Raw genomic sequence first — 19249 nt, 5'->3', positions numbered from 1 at the left:
ATCCATCCGAGGTTTTCTCCCAAAAAAAAAAGCTGATACTCTTCCACCTCATCGTGCTTATGACTGTGCTATCAAGCTATTACCTGGAGCCAAGTTGCCCAAGGGCAGGTTATACGTTTTGACAATTCCAGAAAGCAAATCAATGCAGGAATATATCCAGGAACGGTTACAAAAGGGATTAATCCGACCTTCTAGATCTCCCGTTGGTGCTGGATTCTTCTTCGTCCAGAAGAAAGATGGGTCTCATCGCCCATGCATTGATTACCAGGGATTAAATAAGATCACTGTTGAAAATTCATACCCATTGCCATTAATTTCCGTTTTGTTTGATAAACTCCGTGAAGCAACCATCTTTTCTACAATTGATCTGCGTTGGGCCTATAATCTGATCCGGATTAAAGAGGGAGATGATTGGAAAATGGCTTTCAATACTCATTCCGGACACTTTGAATACCTTGTCATACCCCTTTGGATTTTCTAATGCCCTGGTTGTCTTTCAAGATCTTATCAATGATGTCCTTCGAGAATTCCTAGGGGTTTTTGACGTTGTTTACATGGACAATATACTCATTTTCTCGAAGTCTCATCATCATCATGTCAGACAAGTATTGCTGAAGCTCCTGGAAAATCAACTCTACGCTAAGCTCAAGAAGTGTGAGAAAAGAGAGTTCGAGGTGAAGGAAGTCTTATTTTTGGGATATATCATCTCTTCCCAGGGATTTTCTATAGACCCGAGTAAAGTCAAAGCCATCTTGGACTGGGTTCAACCTACCACACTTAAAGCTATCCAACGCTTTCTCGGCTTCTCCAACTATTATAGGAGGTTCATCAAGTCTTTCTCTTCCATTGTGGCACCCATTGTAGAGTTGACCAAAAAAGGGGCTGACACCATTAACTGGCCCATTAAAGCTGTTCAGGCTTTTGGATTCTCTCAAGTCAGCCTTTACCACTGATCCTGTCCTTCGTCATCCGAACCCGGGGCTTTCGTTTTGATGGATGCTTCAGAAGTAGGAGTTGGCGCCATCCTGTCCGAAAAAGATCTTCAAGACAATAAAATACATCCCTGCGCCTTCTCTTGAAATTTGCTGCCGCTGAGAGAAACTAGGATGTCGGTAATCAGGAGTATTTGGATATTAAATGGGCCTTCAAAACCTGGAGGCACTGCTTGGAAGGAGCGAAACACCGGATCACTGTTCTTACTGATTATAAGAACTTATCTTATATTGAGACAGCTAAAAAATTAAATTCGAGACAAGCAAGGTGGGCCCTATTTTTTACCCACTTTATTTACATTATTTCTTTTCGGCCTGGCTCCAGAAATGTAAAAGCGGATGCTCTTTCACAAAGTTTTCAGCCCATCCAACTAACCACTGCATCTGAAGAGACCATCATTCCCATTTCTTGGATCCATTTGGCCTTGACTCATAATTTAGCCGACACCTTTCAAGCCTGACAATCGGAAGCTCCTTCAGGAAGACCGTCCGGCTTACTTTTTGTTCCCGAGAGATTGAGGCAAGTGGTGCTGACAGACTTCCATTCCTGTAAGGCTATAGGCCATCCTGGCATTTCAAAAACCTATTGTGGCCTGTCAGGACTGCGACTATTTCAGTACATAAAGACAGACTACTTTTGCCAAAGTTCCAGTGTGGTCGTTAGAGGAGCTATCCTGCTTGCTGGCATGCTTCTCATTCAGGGGATAGAGTGTTAAAGTGATCATCTGTTTCCCAGGTGTCGTCAGGTTGTGGGATTCCTAGATTGCTCATTATTTCAAACCGGATTCCATTTGGGTCACATGTTCTGAAACTTCCTATGGATTACAGACCTCTAGTATAAAGCCTGTTACTAACTGTGTCTCAGTGTCTGTGCAAAACTGCTTTCAGGTCTTTTCTTGGACTCTTGCCAGATCCCTGCTGTGCCTGTGGATTGCTGTGGACTTTGTTATATTCCAGATGAACTTCTGATGCCAGTTACCCGCTGTACTAAAGAGCCGAGCATTCCTATTGTCTAAGTATTGCTTACTGCTCCATCACTGTGGTTTCATCATTTTGCTGCACTATTTACTTTGCCTGTTGTCTTTCCGTTCCTGTGGATATTGAACTCATCCTTGTTACAGTTGTCAACTGCACCGTTACAGTATCATCTCTGCATCATGGGGCTCAACCCCGCTCCGAACCCTAGCCACGCCGCAGGGCTCAACCCTGTCCCGGAATCTCATTACATCACAGGGCTCAACCCTGCTACAACCTTCTCCGCATCACGGGGCTCAACCCTGCTCCGAACTCTAGCCACGTCGCAGGGCTCAACCCTGTTCCGGAATCTCATCGCATCACAGGGCTTAACCCTGCTCCGACTTCACTACACTACAAGGCTCAAGTTTGCTTCATCTCTCACTGCACCGCAGGGCTCGGCCCTGTCCGGAACTATATTATTCTGCAGGGCTCGCTCTGCTCCAGATTTCCATTGCTACAGGGTTCTGCCCTGGCAAAGGTCCTCAATGTCATCCTGAGGTGTTAGCTTCATACTGGACTCAGGGTTCCCTACCACGTTAGTTCTTATTTGTTAAAGACTGCATATATATTTGGGGATTTTCTCCTATACTTATTATTGCATATGTGAACCTCAGTGCTCTTTGAAACTTTATATGAGACCTTGCTGATTATAATTCTTTTGTGAATAAATTCTAGTTTACTTTTATCCTGTGCTACTGAGTTTCATGAAAAGGTCATTCCTAAGACCACCCCAATTTATTGTGCCTAGTAGGCCAGCCTCCCTCCAGGAGTCTCAAGTGTCGGCAGCCGTGACATGGCCAACTTTGCATCAGGATGCTCGTGAACTCGTTTTGGCCTGTGACGCCTTTGCCCGAAATAAGTCCCCTCGTGTTGCTCCTCCTGCTTCCTATTTCTACTCCGTCTAGGCCCTGGCCTCACATCGCCAAGGATTTCATTGTTGACCTTCCTTCTTCACGATGGTCCGTCATTTGGACCGTGGTTAACCGTTTTAGCAAAAGGGCACATTTTCGTACCTCTACCAAACTTCCGTCTGCCAAACAACTGTTTGTTTTATTTATCCAACAGATATTCTGTCTTCATGGATTACCAGTGGACATTGTGTCGGACCGTGGAACACAGTTTATTGCCGTTTTTGGAAGATCTTTTGTTCATCTTTAGGCCTCAGTCTCTCTTTTCCGGATACCATCACCAGTCCAACGGACAGACTGAACGGGTGAATCAATCTTTGGAGCAATATCTCCGGTGCTATATTTCTAAATATAAAAATGACTGGGTCACCCATTTACCCTTTCGCTTTTAATAACTCCTGTCATTCATCTTCCACAGTGTCTTTATTTTTCTGTAACACCAATCTGCATCCTAGAGTTAACTCCTTCGAAACTAATCCTGGAAGGTCTTCTTCAACCTCTGTCTCTAGGGTCCGTTCCATCTGGAGGAAGGTTCGTCATTGTTTTCCGAAATCATCGTTCCGCTCTAAGACCTGGGCTGATAGACACCGCAAGCCATGCAGGTTCAAGGTTGGAGATTTGGTCTGGCTGTCATCAAAGAATATCAATCTTCACCAACGTTCACAGAAGTTGGGTCCTAGATACATTAGTCCATGCCGAATCATTTCTCAGATCAATCCAGTTACCTTTTGGCTTAAATTACCCAACACACTCAAAATCAACAATACATTCCATTGTTCCTTACACAAACTGTTTTTTTCTTCCCCTAGATTCAGTTCCAGAAATCCTCCTAGGCCTTCTCCTGTTCTTGTTCAAGACCATCAGGAATTAATTGTGGAAAGAATCTTGGATCGCAGGTTATCACGAGGAGCATTACAATTTTTAGTACACTGGAAGGGGTACGGATCGGAAGAGCATTCCTGGGTTTCTGAGAAATCGCTACATGCTACGGTCTTTATAAAAAAAAAAAAGTTTTTGAGAAGTTTCCAGATAAACCTGGTTCTAGGGGTTCCTTAACCCCTCGTCAATGGGCGGTACTGTTACAAGTCGCTGTGGCGTCTTGTTGAACACCTGTGCTCCGAGCGTTCCTCATCAGTCTGTTGCTAGGAGACAAGGACGCCGGGCTGCTTCTCTGTGAGATCTCCCACCTGACAACTCCGTCACCTCCGCCTCGCTCCTATTGGATCCTTCTCCTATTTACTCCCGCTGCTTCTCTGCTGCGGTGCCGGCTATAGCGTTCAGTACATAGCTTCCGGTTTCCTGTGAGTGTGTTCATGCTCCTGTGTGTTCCAGCTCGTGTCCAGCTGTATCTCAACTATCTCTCCCACACTTCAGCATCTGTGTGGACTTTCTGCTAATAACATCACAGCAGTCTCTGCTGCACTTCAGCGTCTGTGTGGACAACCTGCTTGTAACACCATAGCGGTCTTTGCCGCATTTCAGCGTCTGTGTGGACTTTCTGCTAACATCATCTCAGGAGTCTCTGCTGCACTTCAGCGTCTGTGTGGATTTCCTGCAACCAGCCAAGTGCACTTCAGCCCTTAAGGCTGCAACCAGCCAAGTTCATATCAGCCCACAAGGCTGCAACTTGGCCACTGGGCCTATCCTCAGACAAGGACTTATTTTTCAGTTGACCTCATCGCTTCATATAATCCTTAGCACTATTGCTTTAGTCGGAGGTGAAACTTATCCCGGATTCTTAACTATATGCCAACATCACTGTCGCTATTTCTGGTTTCCTGGGACTGATCCTACTGTGTGATTTATCAGGAGATCATAACAACATTTTACACTATTTTGTGCCTATCCTTATACAAGGTTGGTTCAATAAGTAAGGTAACAAGACCTCTCACAGGTCAATGGCAGTGCGCCAAACCCAAACCTGCTTCAATGACATGTTATCACTGTACACCATGACAAGATGGTGATGAATTTCAGCTGCCGATGAGCCCTTTAGATGCAGAAATCTGATCACACTTCGCACCACAATGTGTGACCATGTTTCCGCGAGCCCCGCCATCTTACATCTGATGTTGGGACATCTGATGTTGGGACAGTGTAACTGATATGAGGAGCAGTCTAAATGGCTGTGAGGGGAAGCAGTGGTCTTACCTGCTCTGGCCTGGCAGGAAATTACAATGAAATAGAAAACATTACACATATGAGAGGTTTTGTTACCTCACTTATTAAACCCCCCTCGTATTTGAGGCATCAAGATTCAAGAATACTAGACCTTATACTCAATGTGTGTGTGCATATATTCATATATATATATATATATATATATATATATATATATATATATGAATATGGAAGAGAGAGAATGAATGTGTATATACAATAAATAAGAATATGACATAATTTTAGGTTATAATATAATGGGGTTGTTACCTTGATTAATGTAAGATTCGCTTTCTTGAACTCATTTTTCCGGTCAGTAAATTCTTGGCTGGTTTCCTTCACCGTCTCGTTCATCGCCAGCCATGCTCCAGACCTTGGTGCCTTTGGCCCACTTTTGGAATCTTCACGTATACCTGTATAATGCAAATGTTATTTCTAAGGTTTGTACATAGATTAGAACTTGCCTGTGCACCGTTTTCATTATGGCTGTGGTGCAGGCAGTTATGGTATGGTTATAATCTGCAGGACCATTTTGTAATATACTATATATATATAGCTATATCTATATCTATATATATATATATAATGTGCTGAAAGCACCCTGGTAATCTGTAACACTATTGCAGCAATAGATCCGATGACCCAGCGTTCCACATTGCATATTACACCTCATTATACTTACACCGTCTCCTGAGCTGCCATAGTCCGTCCTGACCGTCTGCAGTGCGATTCTTAATGTCAATGACATGACCGGGCTCGACTTCCAGTGCTGAGCTGCTCTGCGTGACGTAGGCTCTCTCTATCTCTCGGTTTGCTTTTGCAGAGTATCTGTGACTCCCAGTTTTATTTTCATAGAACCAAATCACCGCAGCCTCCACCAGCTCCTCCTCCAGCTTTTCAGCGTGTTTCTCCTGAACATCTATAAGAAGCTGCTCCACTAATACGGCAGCCTTCACCCTGTTCTGCTTAGAACCCTCAATCTTCAGAGTAGCCGTCCCATTTTCCAGGTCTTCATGGATAGAGACATTTGGAAAATCAGGAGATGCTAAAATGCCATGTTCCTCATTACCAAAGAGCAGAATGTGATTATTTTGTATGACGACGGTCTGAGAGAAAACAAGATTGTACAGAAAGGCTTTAGCTACTTCAACATCTTCCGTGGTCAGTCCACTGATGATCAAACATGTTTCTTCATCTGCAAACTTTTTCTCCATCTCCCAATTCTCCAACCCTGGTAAATGGAATTAAAGATCGGCACATTGACACAAATCAGTTGACAGTGGGGCGGTATTCAAACCTGTCAGTTAATATTAAATGGCACCACAGATGGCCACAGTGCTGTACTGTGAGAAACATGATCATCGTACAAAGACGTAACTACAGGCAAAATACTGTCTAATGCTGGGTACACACTGGCCGACATATCGGCCTTTCAATTAAATGGCCGATAATATCATGATTGCGTTTGCCATTTTGTACCGGCGATATGTCTGTGAACTACGTTGTTCACAGACATATCACGTCAGCTGTGCTGCACAACTAATGGCCGATATATCTAAAGATACAGCGGCACATTGTGCTGTGTACAGGCGGTCAGCCGACGCTTTCTGCAGAGGCTGCCGGTGACCGACATCACATGTACAGTAAATGCTCGTCCAGGTGTGATGTCAGACACGACACATCAGGCCGATGATTGGTAAGTGTGTATGCACTTAGCCATCATCAGATAGAATGCCAGATGGCCGATCCGTCATCTCAGTGTTTGTCTATCACGGATCACTGATATTGACAAATAGGCAGCAAAAAGCTTTTAAATTATAACTTTTCTTGATAGTCTTAACTTTCCGCACAGCAGTAGTTTGGACTGTGAAACGTGACAACAGACAATGAAATGAGGCGAGAGTAGGAAATTTTTCTGTCACGTTATTCAGCACTTCCTTACCTGACCTAATGTCCCAGGTAAGCAGCGTATTACCTGCAACACCTGACTAACCGTCAGAGAGAATACATAGAATGTACGAACAGGGTGTGGTCCGGCGGTTCAAATCACAACAGCGGCAGCCCGGCAAGGGTGAAAATCCCGATCGTCCCTAAGGTAAGTATCGCTAACCTAATTCCCCCCCTAAACCTTCTTAGGTGTGCCTAACCCTAACCTGCCCCCCAAGTGCATAACCCTAATCCCACCTCTAAGTGCCTAAACCTAACCCCCCCCTTCCCTGCTACCTAAACCTAAGTCCCCCGGGGGGGTGCCTAACCCTAACCTCCCCCCGGGGGTGCCTAACCCTAACCCCCCCTTTCCCTAGCCTAACCCTAACCTCCCGGGGGGGTGCCTAACCCTAAGTCCCCCCCGGGAGCCCTAAACCTAACCCTCCCCCCCCCGCGGCTGTCCGCGCCTGTCATCACTTTGATCGGTATGCTGGGCATCGGTCTTCCGGCGTCTGGTTAATGACATTAGTACCACGCCGGGATTAGAACGTCTGCAAGCCGGCGGTCGGGATTTAGACAGTCTGCTTCCAAACTACATCCCGTACAACCAGTAGAACATATTGAGACTGCTTAAAACATTTAACCTTAAATTTATCTCCTTTTGAGATAGTGGGTTTACCCCCAGGTGGCGTTGATTTTAGCTGGTTTCTTGGCAGTTTACCTACTAGATAGTTTGTGGATATTTATCTCAACATGCAATGAGGATTCTTTTTGTATTTGCCAAATAATTTAGATTTTATTTTCATACTGTATATATTTTTATTATATGATGATTTTTGTATGTGTTACCTAATGTTTGATAGTTTTTTCAGTTATACCCCCAATATACCAAGGTAATTAAGTTACTTATGTGACAGAAGGCGGTAGTAAGGTGTATTTAGATCAGCCTGACTTAGTATCAAGTTTTGCAGGTCGAAACGCGCCAGCTGTCCCAGGCTCTTCTGTAGGTTTTTCGCTTTTAAACTTAAAACATATAAACTTTTAATTCAGTGTTGACGTAGCTACCCGAGTGACGATCAAACTTTTAATTGAGATAAGCAATACGGCCCAACTGTTGCTCCACGCGGTTTCCTTCTCCCATCGTCCTACTGACATCCGGCACCAGGATTAGAGCAAAGGTCCTCATCTGTGTTCTGTCTGCTCGCATTTGATATGTGAGTGAGCATCTGTCTGATCGTCATGACCAGATTCAAAATTGGCACAACATAATTATCATATAGATTGTCAGCTCACAGGGCCCTATTTAGTCTGGTGCACCACTTGACATTTCCATGCTGTGTGCTAATCTGTCTGTGACATCCCATATCTAAAGCACTAATGCACATTGCATACACTTCCGTTCAAAAGTTTGGGGTCACTTAGAAATTTCCTTATTTTTGAAAGAAAAGCACAGTTTTTTTCAATAAAGACAACATTAAATTAATCAGAAATACACTCTATACATTGTTAATGTGGTAAAATTACTATACTAGCTGCAAACGTCTGGTTTTTAAAGGAATATCTACATAGGTGTATAGAGGCCCATTTCCAGCAACCAACACTCCAGTGTTCTAATGGTACATTGTGTTTGCGAAGCGCGTTTGAAGACTAATGGATGATTAGAAAGCCCTTGAAAACCCTTGTGCAATTATGTTAGCACAGCTGAAAACGGGTTTGCTCGTTAGAGAAGCTATAAAACTGGCCTTCATTTGAGCTAGTTGAGTATCTGGAGCATCACATTTGTGGGTTCGATTATACTCTCCAAATGGCCGGAAAAAGAGAACTTTCATGTGAAACTTGACAGTCTATTCTTGTTCTTAGAAATGAAGGCTATTCCATTCGAGAAATTGCCAAGAAACTGAACATTTCCTACAACGGTGTGTACTACTCCCTTCAGAGAACAGCACAAACAGGCTCTAACCAGAGTAGAAATAGAAGTGGGAGGCTCCGATGCACAACTGTGCAAGAAGAAAAGTACATTAGAGTCTCTAGTTTGAGAAATAGACGCCTCACAAGTCCTAAACTGGCAGCTTCATTAAATGGTACCCACAAAACGCCAGTGTCAACGTCTACAGTGAAGAGGTGACTCCTGGATGCTGGCCTTCTAGGCAGATTGGCAAAGAAAAAGCCATATCTGAGGATGGCCAATAAAAGGAAAAGATTAATATGGGCAAAAGAACACAGACATTGGACAGAGGAAGATTGGAAAAAAGTGTTATGGACAGATGAATCGAAGTTTGAGGTGTTTGGATCACACAGAAGAACATTTGTGAGACGCAGAACAAGTGAAAAGATGCTGGAAGAGTGCCTGACGCCATCTGTCAAGCATGGTGGAGGTAATGTGATGGTCTGGGGCTGCTTTGATGCTGGTAAAGTGGGAGATTTGTACAAGGTAAAAGGGATTTTGAATAAGGAAGGCTATCACTCCATTTTGCAACGCCATGCCATATCCTGTGGACAGCGCTTGATTGGAGCCAATTTCCACCTCCAACAGGACAATGATCCAAAGCCCACCTCCAAACTATGCAAGAACTATTAGGGAAGAAGCAGGCAGCTGGTATTCTGTCTGTAATGGAGTGGCCAGCGCAGTCACCAGATCTCATCCCCATTGAGCTGTTGTGGGAGCAGCTTGACCGTATGGTACGCACGAAGTGCCCATCAAGCCAATCCAACTTGTGGGAGGTGCTTCAGGAAGCGTGGGGTGACATTTCTTCAGATTACCTCAACAAATTAACAGCTAGAATGCCAAAGGTCTGCAATGCTGTAATTGCTGCAATAGGAACATTCTTTGACGAAAGGACAAAATTATTATTTCAAATAAAAATCATTATTTCTAACCTTGCCAATGTCTTGACTATATGTTCTATTCATTTTGCAACTCATTTGATAAATAAAAGTCAGTTTTCATGAAAAACACGAAATTGTCTGGGTGACCCCAAACTTTTGAACGGTTGTGTATGTTGGTGCTATATTCAGTGAATAACAACATTATACTATATACTCCTCTTTCTATTCAGACCCAAGGACTAACATGACATAATAGGGGTCATTTACAATCCAGCATTGCATAATGTACAAATTCGCCTATTATCGCCAATGACAGATTAGTACTTAGAATCCACAAACAGACACAGACGCTCTCACCTCTCCTCTCTGCTCTGTTCTCAGGATTCTTAACCGAGTCGACCTGAGAAAATTCTTCTTGAAAAGCCTTAAAGCAGAAGTGAAAATGACAGATTTGGTGTTTTTACATAATATTTGTCCACTACTGTTCCCTCGACTTAACACTGAGCAATCTGGGAAAGAAAGCGCTAAGAATGTAAATTTCCATTGTTCGCTAGAATATGATTGTAATGCGCTTTCTTTCCCAAAGTGAGCCAAGCAAGCGGAGAGCTTATGTTATTATTATTTATATGGTGCCACAAGTGTTCCGCAGCGTCTTACATAGTACATAAATAAATAAATTCACAACTGACTTACAGTACAATATAGGACAAGGACGTGGATAATATACAATGCTACATTAGTGACCATAACACTTAGATATGCAACAGAGCATAAGCAACCAGGTGTTAGGTGCCCTGGTGGGGGGTAAGAAGTAGGTGAAAGTAAAGTAAGGAGAAGCACAAGAGGTTAGAGGGCCCTGCTCGTAAGAGCTTACATTCCACATATGCTCCTGCCCTTTACCTACCCAGCCGTTACTATGCCTAAATTTCAGGCCTGATTTAGTGGTGGATGCAATTCAAACGCAATTGTCGATTTTCACGTACTTGAGAGATTATTAGCAACTGCGCATTTACGAAAAGTCCTGGAAACCCCTATGGTGCATGCAAACCACAAAAATGCTGTTGCAATAGGGACAGACAGTATCAGAAATGGGGCGGCAAAGTGATGGGGGGTTCCTGGGTGGTGACCTGAAGTGAAAGCAAAAGTCAGTCTCATTGGCGTTTCAGTGAAAACGACCGCATTCTCAGGCGCAGAGCAGCACCCACAGAGGCCATGTTCAGAGGGAGACATTGCGTCTGCCATAGTGCTGGTGCAAATGATGATGGTGCGTGCAATGATGCGCCGATGGTAGCGTGTCAAGAATCAACAGCGGTGTTGCAGCGTGCGGAGACTATGAAAGTGGGCGTCTCAGTGCTTGCACACTCAGATGCTGGCTACTGCACCAGGAGGAGGCAGAAACCAGTATTTGCGTATTATCGCAGCCGGGACTCCGCCAGCTGATGCACAAGCGGACGCAGCAGTCTCCACCTCTGAATCAGGCCCCATGTCTGACTCCAGCATGACATAGAGTACGTATGTGGTTTACTTCTGACCTGTAATGACAGACAACCTCCATCCTAATGTTTCATTTACATTCACTTTAACGTGCCATGAAATAGAACAAACTATAGCTGGGCCGGCCAAGAACTCGATTGCGATCTACTGGTAGCTCATGGAACGTTTGCCGGTAGATCGCAACCAACTTGCTGCAGCAACTGGGAACGCTGGTCTCTGTAGCTTCAGAGGCCAGCGTTCCCAGGGATGCAGTGCGTGGGTGACGTCAACCGCGATATGAAGAGACTTCGTGTCTGCTGGATCTAGTTAGATTCAGTCAGCGGCAGTGTCTACCGGAGTGAAAGCGTGAGCACTGACGGCATGGAGCGGTGTTCAGATTGAAGAGAGGTAAGTATTGCACAGTGGAGTGGGGCCTGTTCTATACCGGGAGGGGGTTCCAGTACTAGGGGCACAGCATAAGAGGCACTACTAGGGGCATTACTGGGGGCACAGAATAAGGGGCTTTAATACAAGGGGCACAGTGGCAAACGCAGGATTTCTAGAGGGGGGTTTCCAAATGCCTGATTTTAGAGTGAGTGTGGCCAGTCCATGAAGGGACATAATTAGTACTTATCCAGCTTTAACATGCATCATACAAAGTATATTGTGTTGCATAGTTCCAGCATATACAGGACCAGTGATCACAGTAAGCGGCAGTAGGTGCATTCTGTCTGAGCAGAATGTTTTTTTTTCAGATGTAGGCATCATTCCTGAGCATGGGAGCAAGTCCGGGAGTCTGGGAGAGCGGCAAAAGAACCTAGCACTGCCCTGGACATATATGTACATATCGGTCTCCTTATGTACTGGGATTGGGAATTTAAAGTGGCCCTGGAAAATATTTTGAAAGTGGCCCCATGTGCGCGCACCGAAGGCGCGTGCCCGGAAAAGTAGGTGTGGCCACGTGGCAAGGGGTGTGGCCTTATGTGAAATTCCTGAGGCCGCTCCCCCCCCCATTTTTGTTATGCTGGGGGCATGCCCACCGCTACATGAGCTGATGAAGATGCCCCCTATATGCAGACACACACAAACATACATACTGTCACACACATATGCAGTCACACACATAGATACTGTCACACACATAAACATACATACTATCACACACATAAACATACATACTGTAACACACAAACATACATACTGTCACACACATATGCAGTCACACACATAAACATACATACTATCACACACATAAACATACATACTGTCACACACAAAAACATACATACTGTAACACACAAACATACATACTGTCACACACATATGCAGTCACACACATAAACATACATACTATCACACACATAAACATACATACTGTCACACACAAAAACATACATACTGTAACACACAAACATACATACTGTCGCACAAAAACATACTGTCACACACAGATACTGTCACACACATAGACATACATACTGTCACACACATAACATAGATATTGTCACACAAAAACATACATACTGTCACACACAAACATACATATTGTCACACACATATGCAGTCACACACATAAACATACATACTATCACACACATAAACATACATACTGTCACACACATATGCAGTCACACACATAGATACTGTCACACACATATGCAGTCACACACAAAAATATACATACTGTCACACACATAGACACTGTCACACACATAAACATACATACTGTCACACACATAGATACTGTCACACACATAGATACTGTCACACACACATAGATACTGTCACACACACATACTATCACACACATAGATACTGTCACACACAAACATACATACTGTCACACACATATGCAGTCACACACATAAACATACATACTATCACACACATAAACATACATACTGTCACACACAAAAACATACATACTGTAACACACAAACATACATACTGTCACACAACAACATACTGTCACACACATATGCAGTCACACACATAGATACTGTCACACACATATGCAGTCACACACAAAAATATACATACTGTCACACACATAGATACTGTCACACACACATACTATCACACACATAGATACTGTCACACACAAACATACATACTGTCACACACATAAACATACATACTATCACACACATAAACATACATACTGTCACACACAAAAACATACATACTGTAACACACAAACATACATACTGTCACACAAAAACATACTGTCACACACATAAATATACATACTGTCACACACAAACAGATACTGTCACACACAGATATTGTCACACAAAAACATACATACTGTCACACACAAACATACATATTGTCACACACATATGCAGTCACACATAAACATAGATACTGTCACACACAAACATACATACTGTCACACACAAAAACATACATACTGTCACACACATAAACATACATACTGTCACACACATAGATACTGTCACACACATATGCAGTCACACACAAACATACATACTGTCACAGATAAAAACATAGATACTGTCACACACATAGACATACATACTGTCACACACAGATACTGTCACACACACACATACTATCACAAACATACATACTGTCACAGACAAAAACATACATGCTGTCACACACATATGCAGTCACACACAAACATACATACTATCACACACAAACAAACATACATACTGTCACACACATAAACATACATACTGTCACACACATATGCAGTCACACACAAACATACATACTATCACACACAAACAAACATACATACTGTCACACAAAAACATACATACTGTCACACACATAGATACTGTCACACATAAACATACATACTGTCACACACAAAAACATACATACTGTCACACACATAGATACTGTCACACATAAACATACATACTGTCACACACAAAAACATACATACTGTCACACACAAACATACATACTGTCACACACAAAAACATACATACTGTCACACACATAAACATACATACTGTCACACAAAAACATACATACTGTCACACACATAGATACTGTCACACACACAGACATACATACTGTCACACACATAACATAGATATTGTCACACAAAAACATACATACTGTCACACACAAAAACATACATACTGTCACACACATAGATACTGTCACACATAAACATACATACTGTCACACACAAAAACATACATACTGTCACACACATAAACATACATACTGTCACACAAAAACATACATACTGTCACACACATAGATACTGTCACACACACAGACATACATACTGTCACACACATAACATACATACTGTCACACACATAACATACATACTGTCACACACAAAAACATACATACTGTCACACACAAACATACATACTGTCACACACAAAAACATACATACTGTCACACACATAAACATACATACTGTCACACAAAAACATACATACTGTCACACACATAAACATACATACTGTCACACACATAAACATACATACTGTCACACACATAGATACTGTCACACACACAGACATACATACTGTCACACACATAGATACTGTCACACACATAAACATACATACTGTCACACACAGACATACATACTGTCACACACATAGATACTGTCACACACATATGCAGTCACACACAAACATACATACTGTCACAGACAAAACATACATACTGTCACACACATATGCAGTCACACACAAAAACATACATACTGTCACACACAAAACATACATACTGTCACACACATAAACATACATACTGTCACACACATAGATACTGTCACACACATAGTTATACATACTGTCACACACAAACATACATACTGTCACACACATAGATACTGTCACACACGTAGACATACATACTGTCACACACATAAACATACATACTGTCACACACATACTGTACACATACATACTGTCACCCACATATGCAGTCACACATACTGTACACACACATACTGTACACATACATACTGTCTCACACACATATTGTACACATACATACTGCCACACACATATGCAGTCCCACAAATTGTACACATACATACTGTCACCCACATATGCAGTCACACATACATACTGTCACACACATACTGTACACATACATACTGTCACCCACATATGCAGTCACACATACATACTGTCACACACATACTGTACACATACATACTGTCACACATACATACTGACACACACATACTGTACACATACATACTGTCACCCACATACATACTGTCACCCACATATGCAGTCACACATACATACTGTCACACACATATTGTACACATACATACTGTCACACACATACATACTGTCACTCACATATGCAGTCACACATACTGTACACATACATACTGTCACCCACATACATACTGTCACACACATACTGTCACCCACATACATACTGTCACCCACATATGCAGTCACACATACATACTGTCACACACATACTGTACATATACATACTGTCACCCACATACATACTGTCACCCACATATGCAGTCACACATACATACTGTCACACATACATACTGTCACACACATATTGTACACATACATACTGTCACACACATACATACTGTCACCCACATATGCAGTCACACATACATACTGTCACACATACATACTGTCACACACATATTGTACACATACATACTGTCACCCACATACATACTGTCACACACATACTGTCACCCACATATGCAGTCACACATACTGTACACACACATACTGTACACATACATACTGTCTCACACACATATTGTACACATACATACTGCCACACACATATGCAGTCCCACAAATTGTACACATACATACTGTCACCCACATATGCAGTCACACATACATACGGTCACACACATACTGTACACATACATACTGTCACCCACATATGCAGTCACACATACATACTGTCACACACATACTGTACACATACATACTGTCACACACATACTTTACACATACATACTGTCACACACATACTGTACACATACATACTGTCACACACATATTGTACACATACATACTGTCACACACATACATACTGTCACTCACATATGCAGTCACACATACTTTACACATACATACTGTCACCCACATATGCAGTCACACATACATACTGTCACACACATATTGTACACATACATACTGTCACCCACATATGCAGTCACACATACATACTGTCACACACATATTGTACACATACATACTGTCACACACATACATACTGTCACTCACATATGCAGTCACACATACTGTACACATACATACTGTCACCCACATACATACTGTCACACACATACTGTCACCCACATACATACTGTCACCCACATATGCAGTCACACATACATACTGTCACCCACATATGCAGTCACACATACATACTGTCACACACATACTGTACATATACATACTGTCACCCACATACATACTGTCACCCACATATGCAGTCACACATACATACTGTCACACACATATTGTACACATACATACTGTCACACACATACATACTGTCACTCACATATGCAGTCACACATACTGTACACATACATACTGTCACCCACATACATACTGTCACCCACATATGCAGTCACACATACATACTGTCACACACATATTGTACACATACATACTGTCACACACATACATACTGTCACTCACATATGCAGTCACACATACTGTACACATACATACTGTCACCCACATACATACTGTCACACACATACTGTCACCCACATATGCAGTCACACATACTGTACACACACACATACTGTACACATACATACTGTCTCACACACATATTGTACACATACATACTGCCACACACATACTGTACACATACATACTGTCACCCATACTGTACACATACATACTGTACACATACATACTGTCACCCACATATGCAGTCACACATACATACTGTCACACACATACTGTACACATACATACTGTCACCCACATATGCAGTCACACATACATACTGTCACACACATACTGTACACATACATACTGTCACCCACATATGCAGTCACACATACATACTGTCACACACATACTGTACACATACATACTGTCACACACATACTGTACACATACATACTGTCACACACATACATACTGTCACTCACATACTGTACACATACATACTGTCACCCACATATGCAGTCACACATACATACTGTCACACACATACTGTACACATACATACTGTCACACACATATACTCATACATATATACAGACACACAGTCACATACACATACAATACATACATACATACTGTCTGTCACACACGTTACAAATACACTTAGACAATACTATAGTGTCCCACTTACCTTACACTCTGCAGCTGCTCCTCCTCCTCCTCCTCCCAGTGCTCCCATCCATGCTGCTCCTGGCCCTGACTTCAGAGAGTGCCGTGTAGCTCCGCCCCCTACTCTGACTCCGCCTCCACCATTCTTCTCAATTAATTTCAGATCGCAGCTACTGTAGCTGCGATCAAAGACTGGGGGGCCCTTCAGAGAGAGGGGGGGGGGGACGACACACTGGGGCACTTGAGCAACCTCCCGACGTCTTGCTGCACCTGCTGGCTTTATGTTTGCACAATGCACGAGGAGGGGAGTAGGGCGGGGTGATGTACCGAACCTGTGCTGCTGCTGCTGCTTAACTTACCTTTCCTGTCGGACCTGGGGCCTCTCAACTTCTTACACTATCAGCGGCCCGGGCCTCGGCACTGCTAGTTGTGACAGGCAGCCGGCGGGCGGCCTGTCAAGAAAGAGACTGTTAAGCTTTGGGCGGGTGACGTGTATAGGGGGCGGGGCCACAGGTGACAAGCGGCCCCACAACCCAATCGGCCCACCGGGAATCTTCCCGCTGTAGGTAACGGCCAATCCGCCCCTGGTATTAATAATTCCCCTATTGATTGTCTATAGCAGTGCTCCCCTAACAGTGCATGTTTTCCACATCTCCTGGTTGGTGCACAGGTGTATTTATTACTAACTGACACATTTTAAAAGATCCACAGGTGGTGCTAATCATTTCATTTGTGATACTGAGAAGAACATGCAGCGCTAGTAATATTGTATTATATTACTATTTCTATTGTTGTCATGGTGTGTGCTGGGGAGGGGGGTTTCCAGGCAGACAGAAACCCCCCCTGCGTTTGCCTATGGGGCATTGCATAATGGGCACAACTACAGGGAACATTGCATAATGGGCATAACTACAGGGGGCATTGTATAAGGAGCACAACTACAGGGGGCACTGCATATGGGGCACAACTACAGAGGGCACTGCATATGGGGCACAACTACAGGGGCACTGCATAATGAGCACTACTACAGGGGGAACTGCATAATGGGCACAACTACAGGGTACACTACATAATGGGCATAACTACAGGTGGCACTACATATGGGGCACAACTACAGGGGGCACTACATAATGGGCATAACTACAGGGGCACTGCATATGAGGCACAACTACAGGGGCACTGCATATGGGGCACAACTACAGGGAGCACTGCATAATGAGCACTACTACAGGGGGAACTACATAATGGGCATAACTACAGGGGGCACTACATAATGGGCACAACTACTGGGAACATTGCATAATGGGCATAACTACAGGAGGCATTGCATAATGGGCACTGCTACAGGGGGAACTGCATTATGGGCACTACTACAGGGGGCATTGCATAAGGGGCACTGCATATTTGGCACAACTACAGGGGGCACTACTACATGGGGCATTGCATAATGGGCACAACTATAGGGGGCACTGCATAAAGGGCACAACTACAGCGGGCACTGCATAATGGGCACAACTACAGACGGCATTGCATAAGGGGCATAACTACAGGGGGCATTGCATAAGGGGCACTACTACAGTGGTCACTGTATAAGGGGCACTACTGTGGGCATTGTGTATAAGAGGCACTAGTG

At 43.3% G+C, this 19249-nt stretch overlaps 1 protein-coding gene across 2 annotated transcripts in view; it reads right to left on the bottom strand.

Annotated features, from left to right (window-relative positions):
• PARP9 (poly(ADP-ribose) polymerase family member 9) overlaps positions 1-19249 on the bottom strand; it is an 89882-nt gene that overhangs the window by 8328 nt on the left and 62305 nt on the right. For both annotated transcript variants that reach the window (XM_088475475.1, XM_088475477.1), the window contains exons 5-7: positions 10187-10253; positions 5760-6308; positions 5348-5490 (exon numbers count right to left, since the gene is read on the bottom strand). In XM_088475475.1, coding sequence (XP_088331601.1) covers positions 5348-5490; positions 5760-6308; positions 10187-10253 — 759 coding nt within the window. The remainder of the gene's footprint in view (positions 1-5347; positions 5491-5759; positions 6309-10186; positions 10254-19249) is intronic.

The sequence above is a fragment of the Taudactylus pleione genome, unplaced genomic scaffold, assembly GCF_031769625.1.
Source record: "Taudactylus pleione unplaced genomic scaffold, aTauple2 ptg000173l, whole genome shotgun sequence".
NCBI lineage: Eukaryota > Metazoa > Chordata > Amphibia > Anura > Myobatrachidae > Taudactylus > Taudactylus pleione.
Note: the sequence above shows the minus strand (reverse complement) of the source record. Positions and strands in the feature narration are given on the sequence as shown.